Source organism: Andrographis paniculata, unplaced genomic scaffold, assembly GCF_009805555.1.
Source record: "Andrographis paniculata isolate CXL003 unplaced genomic scaffold, ASM980555v1 Contig26END, whole genome shotgun sequence".
Lineage (NCBI taxonomy): Eukaryota > Viridiplantae > Streptophyta > Magnoliopsida > Lamiales > Acanthaceae > Andrographis > Andrographis paniculata.
Genome location: NW_026137557.1, coordinates 497,127 through 510,959, shown reverse-complemented (window position 1 = coordinate 510,959; position 13,833 = coordinate 497,127). Strand labels below are relative to the sequence as shown.

The following is a 13,833-nucleotide window of genomic DNA, read 5'->3' as shown; positions in this document are numbered from 1 at the left end:
AGATCGACGATGAGGGGCATTTTGGACATTTTGTATAAGAGAAATTAACTAAAAAAAAACTAGCAAATAAACTAGGAAATTTATGGATGGCCTTTGGTGGTGGTGAAAGGGTTTATATAATGTGGGAGGGGGTGAGAAGCAATACATATATATATATATATATATTCGTATGTATGTATATGTGATGAATAAAGGAATCGAGAGGTGGCTGGCCATGGCGTGCATGGGGCTGGCACGTGCGAACGGGGGGAGTCCTTGCATGGGGCTGCCACGTGTCATGTGGTGCACGTGTGTGTTGGAGGAAAGACTTGCATCCATGCATGCAAACCATTTGTGCTTTTCCCATGTTAGAATGTGCTTCAATTACACACGTGGAGATTAATAATTTTTTTGATTCTTAAAATGATTAAGGAATATATAATTTCATAAATCAAAATAAAATAGTAAAAAATATATATATAATTGAACTATAGCATAATATAGAAATTAGTTGAACTATGTATATATTTTTCTAAACTATTCGAAAATTCTAACTAAATTATATGAGTAAATTGATTTCAAACGAATTAAAATGATAAAATTGATAGATGGAGCTCGGAAAAAAAAAAAAAAAAAGACAATTATAATTTTTAACTTGGGATATCTTGAAATTTTTTACAACTTTAATTACTTCATTATGTTCAGTTTTTTCCTTTTATCATTCATATATAACTTATAAAATTATCAAACAAATGTAATGGGAAAAAAAATTAAACATATATCAAAATTATACTATCTAAAAAAATTGTGTTAAAACTAAATATAGCAAAAATATTGAAATGGATGAAATAATATTTTAATACGATGGCGATTAAATAATTAATATAATATCAAAAATCATTGCAACATAAAAATATATTAAATGCTTATATGTCTCATAGAATCTGAAAAACATGCTCGTACAAAATCTGATTAATCATAAGAAAAATGTGTGTTCCTTTGGATTTTGATTATTGTTTTAAAGTTTAAAATAATGATTTTGGGCGAAATATTTTGTGAGAGAAAAAAATTGTACATTCTAATTTTATAATAGAGAATCCCAATAATTTACAATTAAATAAAAACTAAAACCAAACAAGCCTATAGTGAACCACATTATTCAACCTTATTAAATTCATCTTTTGGATACAATATTACTATAAGAAAATATTATTTTTGTAACGAAGTTTTATCGTCTTTAAATCTATTTTTTTCATTACTAATAAAATTAAAGACGAAATTAAGGATGTAATGACATTAGCTACGTTAATTTTAGGGATAAAATTCCGTTATAAATATACAATTTTTTTGTAGTGTATCAACAGGTATCATCTCTCTATATATATTCACTTTATTATAAATCTTTTGATGTAACGTTATAAAGTAAAGAAGATAAGAAATTCTGTGGTGGGATTGTGGTGAATATCTTGAAAGTGGCTCAACTTATATTTAGTTTAAAAAAATAATAAAAATAAATTCTTAAAATTTGAGAAAAATAATTATTTTTTTAAGTATATTTACTTTTTTTTTGAGGTTATATATAATGAATATATTTGTAATTTTAGGGTTTTAGAAATTGAGATTCTAAAATTTATTCGCAGTTTGGGCGCATTTATATCAAATATCGTTAAATACGGACCGCTGAAGGAGTTAGACGCAGAGTTTATAAAACCACGATGAAATTTTAACGCAGTTTTAAAAGTACAAAAAAATTTGACACAATTGTATGAAATCATAGTAGTTTTTGTGCAATTTAACCTAAATATTATTTTATAGCGTCCAGACATTGACCACACGTGATACCAAGGTACATATATAAATTAATGTGTGTATATATATGTGCACGCAAATATATATAAGAAATTCTTCACTTAACAAGTATTATTATTAATTGAGACTTTGTTATTTTATTTTATTTTTATTTTTTGAATGATGTGGGAATCCACGATAGCTACTCGAAAGGGATAGCTACTCGAGAGACTTTGTTATTTTGAATGTTGGATAAGTTAATTTAATTTTTTTTTAAAGGGATAGTAAGCAAAATACCATCTTTCAAATTCTACTTATGGTTATTTATGAAAGTGTATATATATTATATATATATATATATTCAACAAACATAGATTGTGTTTTCAAGTGTACTATAAATTTAATTTATAGAGTTCAATATTTTACAATATTACTCATTATTATTATTATATATTATTTAATATACTTTTTTATTAACCATATTTTACATTATGTGGTACAGTGTCCACCAATTGGACAGTCTGTTTTTCATTTTTTCTTTTTTTTTTTTTCAAATCGACATTGTATATCTTGTCCAATCGACGCAAATAAATAATATTATTTTAAAAATATATTTTAATTATATATTTATAGTACCTATAATTTATTTTTGCTCAGATTCCGAGACAACCCTTAGTTAAAACATTCATAAAAATTGAAAATTAACACACTCATGGCCTTAAGAAATTTAGCATAATTTCAAGAAAAAATTTGAAGAAAAATTTCTTGATAAATTTTTAAATTTGTATTAAAATATATTATCAATAATACATAGATATTTTCCGATCCTATAAATAGAAATGGACGCGCATTTCCACAAGTACAACTATCAGGCCGCCGGAGCGTAATCGTAGTCTCCATCATCGTCGTCTCCGTCGCCTTCCGCCGCCGTAGCACGGTGACGTTCCTCAAACCAGCCGTCTCCACCGGGGCGCCTCCTGCACGTAGCGTAGGAATCGAAGGTATTGTCGATGGAGTTTCTAATCGCCGCCATTGTTGAAATCTGAACTCTGCGATTGAAAATTAATTAGATCGATAAACAGTTATCGATGAAAATTCTTTTAATTCGATGCACAGATTGATCGATTTGTTGTTGTTGTTTTCCGATTGATTGGTGTTTGAACGAGTCGTCGTGTGATTGTGTATTTATGGTTGGGGGAAATGGTTAAGGCGTGACGCTGGCGTACGGCGGCGCGTGGCGCTTGCGCACGGGGAACGTGCGCCGCTCACAGGTGGCTCCGCCACGTCGGAAAAAAGTTGTGGAGACGGCGGGCGGCGTGCGCCATTGGCGCTGTGGCAAATTGTCGAAAAAGTAGCGCGTGATTCTATTCTGACCCTAATCTGACCACCGTTGGATGCATTTTGATGGGCAGGAGATCCACGGTCATGATTAGTTTCTGGAATGTGAATGGGCCCATGGGCTGACTTGTGGGCTAACCCTTAAAGCCCAATATAGTCCACCATTATTTTTCTCATTCAATTTGTCAATTAAATTGTTTCATTAAGGTTTTTTTTTTTTTTTTTTTTTTTTCTTGGGGTTTTGAATTTGGATTTGAGTTTTGAAAATGGAAATTTTAAATTGTTATATATTGGCTTAATATGATATAAATATATATTGATATGAAATTTTAAATATACAATTAAATTTTAGTATAATATAATAAATTAAAATTAAGTACTTCCTCGGTTCTTTAAGAAAATGTCTATTTATTTGGTGTGTTATTGTATTTAACATTAAAAATATCTTTATATTTATATAATATTTTATACAATTATCATTGAATTTGTATATATAACACTAATAGAGGTATTTTTTATTTTTCTTAATTTGTATTACGTATAAATATAAATAGTTCGATACTCAAAAATCAAATGAATAGTTAGTTATAAAATGAAAATAGTATTTGATTTGATAGTTTTAAAAAAATAATAATAATTAAAATAGTAAAATCTAACAAAAACAAAGAAACATACCCTAAATATTTTTTTGATACCAAGATCTTTCTTTGTACTAATTTTTTAGGGATTATTTTTACTCTTTACACAAGCAAATTTTTCTTTAAAAATATTAAATCAATTGAAGTATTTATTTTTTATTTTTTATATCATGATCAAATTTTACTTTTAAAATATTACACTCCCTCAGTCCTATTGAAAAGTTGCTAGTTTTTATTTTTGTCCGTATCAAAACAAAATTATCGTTTTCTAATTTAGTAATTGTACTACCTACCTAACATAATAAATACTCTTCTAACTTACACTATATTACACAAATATCATTACTTTTATATTACACAATACTAATAGGGGTATTTTCGTCTTTTTCACTACAACCTATTATAATACTAATATTCAAAAATCTACGTGCAAAAAGTAAACGACAACCTTGCATCGGGAAGGACAATGGGAGTATTAACGTTTATTTATATCACAATAAATAATTATTGAAACTCGACATTTAAATCAACAAAGCTCCCACTGTGACTACTGTCCATCTCCGACTCGGATGTGTTTGTTAGGGGATTGGATTTTAAATATACTATTCTTCCTTTTTTTAAAAAAAAAAAAAACATTAAATCAAACACCTATTTTTTATTTTTTATATTATACTGAAAATCAATTCTACATTCAAAACATTACATCAACACCTATTTATATCACATCATACAACTATTCAAATTCAAAACTTTTACTATTTAAATCTCATCTCAAAATTCAAACCCACCCCACAAACGCACATGCAAAGCAATGAATAAATGCGAACACATAAATATTTAAATAAATTTGTTGATAAATGGTTTTAAAAAGCTGTAAAATAAAATTAAAAAATAAATAAATAAATAAAGTACAGCATGTAAAAGTAACGCTGTAATCCAAGTGCTGATTTTCACTAAATTAATAATACAATAATTTGAGATTGACCAGAAATATATTCCAAATGTTGGAATAATTTTTTATAAGTATTTTCTTTTAAAAAGGAGGTTAGAGCATGATTATATTGTATGTGTTTTTTAAGTGTGCCTTTAGTTAATGATTTTTAATTTTTTTTTTAAAAAAAAAGAATTTTGTCTTAATTTTTTAAATAATTTTAAAAATTATATAGTAAAAAAAAGTAAACATAATTGTTAAGTGAAGAATTTCTTACATTTCCAATTTTCCTATGTTATCTACCCTAAATCTTGAAACTCTAAAATTGAAAACAACTGTTAAATGAACAATTTCTTACATTTCTACTTTGCCTTTTTTTTTGCCCACTTTACAATGATTCTCTAAAAAGAACAATTACTATTATTTTATTTCATTTAAAAACATCACCTTCAAAAATATTATTTATAAAAAAAATTGAAATCTAAAAAAAAATAAAATTACTAAATAAACACTGCCAAGATTCCACAACTCAAACCTCACCTTTTATCTCCTTTTGCCATCACTCACGTAACCAGCAAAAAGAATGCCTTTCCGACCCACGATCTATATTAAAAAATAAATAAATAAAAATAAATAAATAAATCTCATATTAAATATTATTTATTTTTTTTATAAAATATTACATTAAATATTTAATTTTTTATTATATTCAAAACTTTCTAAATATAAACCACCACACTATTGCATGACAAAAAAAAGTAGCTACAAACATCACTTAAAATGTTATACTCCTGCTTGGAAAATAAGCGAGTCCGAAATCTGCCAAACAGCCGATAAAAAACTTTAACTTTTTCCTAAAAAATGTACATCAAAGTTATGAACCACAAATTAATAAAAAAAAAAAAAGGGGCAATTCTTACCTTATGGTAAACTTATAGTAATAAAAATTAATTGTCAAAATAATTAATGCAAATACCGAACACCAACGGACAAAACTTGTCTCTCCTGTTGTTTATCTTACAAAACCTTACATATTACTTGTTTTCACTTTTGAAAATAGCAGTTGCGAATTTCTATATTATATATATATATAAAAAAATCATACATAAGTAATTGGCTGTTACACCCAAAGACGAAACCAGCAGTAAAAGTTTGGGAGGCAAAATCAATTTTTTTTATCGATTCAATGTTGTTGTTTTTTTTTTTTTTTATTTATAGTACTCCCCGGCAAAAGATAAAAAAATTGGAAAATTTAAATATTTTAGAAAAAATTTCAATAAAATTACATAAAATTTAATATTTTTTTACTATAAAAAATAAAATTTAAGACTAAAAAGTATAAATTAACATACGGATAAAATTTTTATGATTTTTTATATTACAGAATAAAAAATTAAGAGGAACAATTTACTATAAAATACATAATTTTATTTTTTTAATATTAAAAATACATATATTTTGAAAATTGAAAAAGGGTTCAATTGATCCTCCTAACCCCCATGTAATTCTGTCACTGCTCACACTACGCCAATAAAATCAACAGATTTCTTATTTAGCCGAGAGTAAGAGTATCTTCAAAGTAATTAACATCTGCAATTGAATCTATGTTGTCTCTTTCTTCCAAAAAACTTATCATCGCCTTAAAAAGGTTAAAAGGTTTTCTATATCTAATATAAAAAAATACAATTCACAAAAATATTAACATACATTAATACAGTATTCCCTCTGTCACGTAAATTTATGTTTATTTACCGGACATAAGTTTTAAGAAAAGTAAATAAAAATAGAAACTTTTTCTTTTTATGGCAAAGAAAAAATAGTGAGAGTGTATGTTTTTTTACTAAAAACAGAAATGAAAATAAGTTTAGATTACAAAAAAAATATATATATATGAATAAATTTGAATGACGTAAGAAGTACTCCTTTCGTCCCAAAGGTATAATCTTACTGTGTTAGACACGAGATTTAAGGAATATTGATATTATATTGGTAGTCGGTAAAAAGTAAAAGTAAATGACTTTTTTGTCGTTGTGAGTATATTAATGTAAAAAATAATGACAATTGTGTAATAATAATAAAAAAATAAGAATAATTTTATAGTGATATAATTATTTTAGGATAAAACTCTGGAAAAGGCAATTGTGGCATCGTGGATGGTCTTACACATTTTCGTAGTGCGTCACAAAGAGACTTTTTATTTATTTATTTATTTATGATTGCTATTTATTATTTTTAACTTTTTAAGAAAAAACATTGAATGTATGTATGTAAGAATGTATCTGTTGTTGAGCTGATGTGTTCGGGCAATGGAGGATGGTCTATCTCGGACATACATTTATTTATTTATTTATTTATTTCCATAGTGCGTCACAGACACACACTAATCTTTACTTACTTACACTGAATCGATCCATCTATTTACCTATCCAATGTATCCTTCACACACAGACACACTAATCATATCTTCTTTTGGAAAAAGTTTTATAGATTTTACTACATCATATTATATTTCAATAGAGCCGTTAAACGAATCGAAAATGTTCGTAAATTTAATTTGATTTAAATGAGTCAAATTGAATTACATTAACATGCTTATTTTGTTAACGAACGGATTCGAAGCTTTATTCACAAGCATTTGTTAAAAAATAAATATTTAAAATTATTAATTTAAAATAAATAAATAAAATATTATATATATATGAATTTAAAAATAAAGTAAAACATTATACTCCCTCTGTCTTGAATATTTAATAAACGAACACAAGTCTTGCTAGCAAACATTAACAATCGTATACAAACACTCAAAATTTTGTTCAATTTGACTCGTTAAAAGCTCTACACGCAGATAACACTTCAAAAAATTTTCGTGACATTTGTATGATCGTGATCTTTTTCTTCCCCTTCAATAATAAAAAAAAAAGTTATTTTTTTAGCTAAAAAAATTACCAATTTTTTTTTTACTATAAAAATACATTTATATGATCGTGATCTTTTTCTTTCCCTTCAATAATAAAAAAAAAGTTATTTTTTTAGCGAAAAAAATTACCAATTTTTTCTTTTTACTATAAAAATAATAATTATTCATTTTTATTTTTATTAAAATTTGTGTATAAATATTTAAGCATATACTTCAATGATAGAGGAGTGTCTAATTACAAAATTATTTTTACCTTTACTTATAACTAAAATATCACCGCACTATATTTTGTCAGAGTTTACCCAAAACACATTCATTCAGTAACACTATATTTTGTCACAGTTAAGCAAAAACACATTCGTCCAGTAACGGTATGAATTCATATGTTATAAAAAATATACTCAGTTGGTAAAAAGTATGGATAAAAGATTTTTTTGCCCTTGTGAATGTATTAGTGTAAAAAGTAGTAGCAATTGTGTAATAAAAATGAAAAAGTAAGGGTAGTTTTACGGTGATAAGGTTATTTATGGAAATAAAACTATTATTTTGAGACGGACAAAAATGGTAAATAAGACTATTATATTGAGACGAATGAAGTATAATATATTATTAATATATTCCATAAGAGATGTCGCAGTGATATTGAAGTGACTAGTGACCATAAAATTTCAAATATTATTATATAAATATCAAATTCAAATTAGTTTTTACTAAATCAAACCAAAAGCACAACATTAATTCAACTATTAACATAATATCACTGTCCAATAAATAAAGTCGAAAATAATTTTTTAAAAAAAAGTAGTCATAAACGTGGCTATAAATATCTCTGCACCACAATCTCTTGCTTCCTGGGAGCCATTGCCGCCGGTCAAACTGTATTACTGTATCAAGAATCTCTCTCTCTCTCCTTCCCCTTTCTCTCTCTATTATATATATATATTGCCAAACATTTTACCCAATAAAACCCTCCTCAATCTTTGGCCCATTTGACCTCACCCCTTCACTACTCTAAAACCCTCTTCCCCCTACCAAAACAAAAAAAAAAAAAAAAAAAAGAAGAAAAAGTCTAAACTTGGTGGATTTGATGAGAAAATCTTTGGGAGATTCTCGTATCTATATGAGCCTCCAGAAGTGGGATTTCTTTTAAGATTCCGCAGGTATCATTTATGTGATGTGAATGCATATATGCATGAAAACAGGCCATGCTTTTCTTCCTCCATCGAACAAACTCACTCAAACACACACTCCTTTTATCTGTTGGGTAAGAAATTAATTTCATTACAGCATGCATCATTATGCCTATTTTTAATTCACATTTTAAAATTTTAATCTTTCTTTTCATTTCTCCCTCTGGTTTTCAAGGTTGTGATCTGGTAAAAGAGGAGTCTTTGTGGTTAGAGATTTTTGGGTGATTTGGGGATGGAGTTGAGGAGAATAATTTTAGGGCACTTTTTGGTGATTTCTTTGGCTTTGAACATGGGGTTGCTGTACAGAGATTATTATTACAACGGGAATCGAAAGCCACAGGATGTGTTCACCTTCAAAAATAAGGGCAAGAATGCTTCTTTGTATGCTAAAAGAGATGCCCATCTTGGGAAGAGGACGTTTCTAGAAGCTTCTAAGGCTTCATCTTCATCTTCATCTTCTTCGACTGTTCTTGATGAAGTTATTGATCTTGATCAGTAAGTTCCTCTGCTTCAATATCTCTCCACTCCTTTCTTTGCCTTTCAAGTTCTTGTTTGATTGAAAACAAAATTTTAAAAATGGGCCCGTTATGTTTTTCAATCTTACTTTAAAAACAATTGTTTGCTAAGGAAGTTTGTTTGGTTTGACTTTCATTTTTAGTTTAAATATTATATATTGTTTGAAGAAGAAATTTCGTGGGGTTTGACTTAAGATTTTCTTCTTGGAATTTGGAGTTGGAATTTGGAGTTTGAAAATAGTAAAATTTTGAATTAAATTAGCTATTTGATTTAAAAATTGGTTTTTTTTTTTTTTTTTTTCTTGCATATTAGGTTAAAAATAAATATTTGATTTGATAGTTTAGGCGAAAAGGTGTGTATTTGTGTGCTTGAAGAAATGGCTGATGGTTAACTTTATAGTGAAGTGGAGTTTGTGGGGATGCTAACTTTTGTGTAACTTAGCAATAATTTATGAGATCTGATGAGATTAGTGAAGCTTAAGATTAGTGGATCTGTGAAAATGGTGATCTGAACTTTGAAGCTGTGCATGTGTAATGATGTTCCCTTTTCTTTTTTTTTTCGGTATAAAGGAGCCATGATTGAGTAGATTTGTACACTTCTAGGGGTATTGGGTTGTGGGGCCTTTCGGCGATGTTCACCACCGGTCGAATTCAATTCAAAACCGTTCGATGAATCATGTTCTTGTTCTTTGTCACATTCAATGGAGAGGGCTTTGAGCCTTTGAATGAGTACTAAATGAGTTTGAATAGTAGGATGCATTAATCGTGCTCAATTTATGAGAAGAAAAAATGTATTATTTTTTTTTTTTTGGGAAATGCTGAGTCCGAATAGTAAAAAATTGGAAGAAATTTCCAAAGAAACACACAACATAGGGACTAGTCGTGTTGGTTGTAAGTGTGTTCCTTAATGGATGATAGAGAGATTGATAGGCATATGCATTTTGGTTAGATCGATGTAGTTTGTGCATAACATGATAAGGGCACAATGGATGGTGGTCTTTCTTGATTCCCTCATTGACCGGCACCATCATTCTTTCTTGTGTTTATATATATACATATATATATATGTATATATGTATTAGAGATTTCGATATTTGGTGGTCCCGAACAAATTCTCTTGTTCCTCCACTTGTGATCGATCTCGTGTTGTGCAACTTTGATCTCTCGTGCTTTGAAATCTTAATATAAAATAGGACAGTAGTTAGTCTCAAGGAACCTTTTTTTTTTCGTATAAAGTATTCATGTTACACAAAAGCAGCTTTTGTAACTTCTATGCTAATTTTATTTAAATGCATCGTAAGATTCGTAATATGTTGTTTCCCGGCGTTGTGCATTCGCTACATTCGGACCCCTTTTGTCCTATGAACAGCAAGACAAGAACTAGAAAATCGATCTTTTTTTTTTTTTGACCCTTTCACAAATTCTTGGAGCCAATTTAGGGTCTTGTCAATTCGTTCCAAGAATAATTGCAGAGCTGACATTTACTTGTCATTTATCCAATCATTTGGTCATATGATGGCGACGAGTTTGGTCCTCAATACCTACCTCTCATCATCCGCATTGAATCGCAATACAGTGGTTAGGACCACTGTCCTTATTTCGGGACCATCCCAGTTTTATGGCGATGTTATGTCACGGTTGAGGTATTAAAGCTCATTGCTCTAACTTTGTCCGATCTATCTTGGGAGTTCGATTTGCAGGCTGTCTTTATCAAGGTCTTTGCGCGAAAATTTGCTTTTAGATTGACCATTAATTCGAGCGATAGTGATTTGAATGACTTATTTGTAGTCCGAGTTGATTGATTAGGCGCAGTTTTGTGCCGACTTGATGTGGACGGACCTAATGAATTTAATTATGTGCAGTGGTGACCCGACGATGTACGAGAGGTATTGGCAACAAATGGGAGACAAAACTACTGTGGTGATCCCCGGATGGAAATTCATCAGTTATTTTTCGGATGTTAGTAATATTTGTTGGTTTTTAGAGCCGGAATTCGCCAGTGCTGTTTTCCGGCTGCATAATTTGGTCGGAAATGCTGCCACTGAAGATCGCCACATTGTGGTTGGAACCGGCTCGACTCAGCTCTACCAAGCAGTGCTTTATGCCCTTTCTGCGCCTAATGCTACCGAGCCAATCAGTGTTGTATCTGTTGCGCCGTTCTACTCTGTAAGTCGTCTAAATTATTCCCATGATTGAAGTTCTTTTGCATTTTATTTGAATTGCCTTAGCTAGGTTCTTAGTAGAACTGAGAATGGATCGATTCGTATCGAGTTAATACTTTTAAAGGGGTTAAATAACTCGACCCTAACCCAACCCGTTTATTATCTAATCGGGGTCGTGGTTAGCTGTATACATGATTAAGTCGAAATTCTTGATTCAGATTTAATTATTTTGTCATTTTGTCTTGTTAGGTTTATTTTTGTTGGTTCAATGTAACGTGTACAGTGATTGAATTATTTAAAATTAAAGCTAGTTTAAATTAATATGTGAGCTATTAAATTATAATTATTTTATATATATAATAAATATATTAATTAATATTAATATATTATAAACGGATTGTCGTGTCGGATTCGAGTTAGAGAGTCTCAATCCTAATCGGATTCGTTTATTATCGTGTTAGATTCGTGTCAACCCTTATGCATAATCGGGTTGAAATCTTTGACCCAAACTCAATTATTTTGTGTCGGGTTGTCGTGTCGTGTCAGTTTTTGCTAGCTCTAGTTCTTAGTGTGTTGCACATTGTTTACGGAAATTTTATGCACAAAACCGAATGCTTTGTAGCCCTTTCTTCTTTTTTTTTTTGCGAAATGTGGCTATGATGCACATGGCAAGATACCGGGCAAGTGAGATTGAGTCGATCGCACGCCAAAGATCATTAATTGCTCGTGCGCTGGCCAAGACGAGTATCTTTCCTCTCGTACCGTGCATTTTTTAAGTCAAGATTACTCTTTCAATATCTTGAGATCTTGTAGTTTGAGTTTAAGTTATTCGTCGACATTATTTTATGCGACTAATCAAATTGAAATGCTTGCAGTCGTATCCGTTGATCACTGATTTTCTCAAGTCGGGACTCTATACATGGGCTGGCGACGCGCGCAAGTTCAAGCTCGATAAGCCCTATATCGAACTAGTGACATCCCCGAACAATCCGGATGGATTCACACGGGAACCTATAGTCAATCAAAACCACGGGACATTAGTTCACGACTTGGCATATTATTGGCCTCAATACACAGCAATATCTTCCCGTGCCGATCATGACATCATGCTCTTTACCGTCTCAAAAAGCACCGGTCATGCCGGCACTCGTCTTGGGTACGCTAAAATCGTTAGATCCTAAACCCTAATCCCCGGATTTTTGATAATGAAGAAAGGGAATTTTTGGCGCTATTCAACTTCTGAATAAATATCACATCAAATATTAATTTTTTATTATTTTCAAATTTTCAAAAGTCTTTGTCTAATCGGAGCTTAATCTTGTAGGTGGGCTCTTGTTAAGGATCGAGAAATCGCCAAGAAAATGACCGAGTTTGTCATGCTAACCACCATCGGGGTTTCCAAAGAGTCGCAACTTCGCGCGGCAAAAATATTACAAGTCATTAGCGACTCGCACGAGCAAAAAGTTAGTAAGGAAAGCGAAGCCTTCTTCGACCATAACTACAACCTCATGACTCGTCGTTGGCAACAACTTAAAAATGCCGTTAAAGCGAGCAACCTTTTCAGCTTGCCCGATTTGCCCACCGAAAAATGTGCATTTAGCGGGCGAACTTTCGCGACACAACCCGGTTAGTGAATAAATGATACTCAGCTATTTTTTTAGCGCGCTCTCGATACTCAGCTATTTTTCTTTTTCTTGATATGAAGCTTTTGCGTGGCTCAAGTGCGAAGGCGAAATCGATGATTGCGAAAACTTTCTTCGCGGCCACAAGATCATAACGAGAGGCGGGAAGCATTTTGGCGATAGCAACAAGTTCGTTCGAATTAGCATGTTGCCGCGCGACGAAGTATTCGATAAATTTATTGAGCAATTGTCGATTATTTCGTCTTTGCCGTCGTCGAAAGATCGGTAGAGCCTTTGCTAATCTTTCCATGGATGTTCTTGGCTAGTTCTTTCTTTGTAGTAAATATTTCCAAAATTTGTTTTTTTCATATTGTATTATTTTTCCCTTTGAAGTATGATATATTTTGCTGGAAATTGAAAGTTAATATAGTGTGAAAGTAGGAGTTAAAAGTATGTTGTTGTTATTGATAAAATTCGTTAATATAACGATATTTGATACTAAAATATATTTTTGCATTAATAAATACATATCATATATATTTTGTTATGTAAATTAAATGCATTTAGTTATCCCAATCTTCCAAATTCAACATTTTAAACTTCAAATTTAGATATGTGATTCAAAAATTTTACTAAAAATTGTATATAGACTTTTTTATTAATATTATTAAAATATATGAATATATACATGTACTGATATTTTATATTATCCCATATAAAATTTAAGGCCTAACACATTCACCTTTTCTCTAC

General features: G+C 30.1%; 1 protein-coding gene across 3 annotated transcripts; it reads left to right on the top strand.

Moving 5' to 3' along the window:
• The first annotated feature begins 8,452 nt into the window (after positions 1 to 8,452).
• Positions 8,453 to 13,583, top strand: LOC127246153 (tryptophan aminotransferase-related protein 2-like). Of its 3 annotated transcripts, none has more exons than XM_051267399.1 (6): positions 8,453 to 8,751; positions 8,957 to 9,276; positions 11,159 to 11,462; positions 12,334 to 12,614; positions 12,783 to 13,084; positions 13,164 to 13,582. In XM_051267399.1, the coding sequence occupies exons 2-6, from the start codon at positions 9,014 to 9,016 to the stop codon at positions 13,367 to 13,369; spliced, it is 1,356 nt and encodes a 451-aa protein (XP_051123356.1). In that variant the 5' UTR covers positions 8,453 to 8,751; positions 8,957 to 9,013; the 3' UTR covers positions 13,370 to 13,582. The 3 variants fall into 3 exon arrangements, with proteins under 3 accessions (XP_051123356.1, XP_051123355.1, XP_051123357.1); XM_051267398.1 differs by having other exon boundaries at positions 8,454 to 8,855; positions 13,164 to 13,581; XM_051267400.1 differs by lacking the exon at positions 8,453 to 8,751 and having other exon boundaries at positions 8,997 to 9,276; positions 13,164 to 13,583.
• Positions 13,584 to 13,833: the final 250 nt, after the last annotated feature.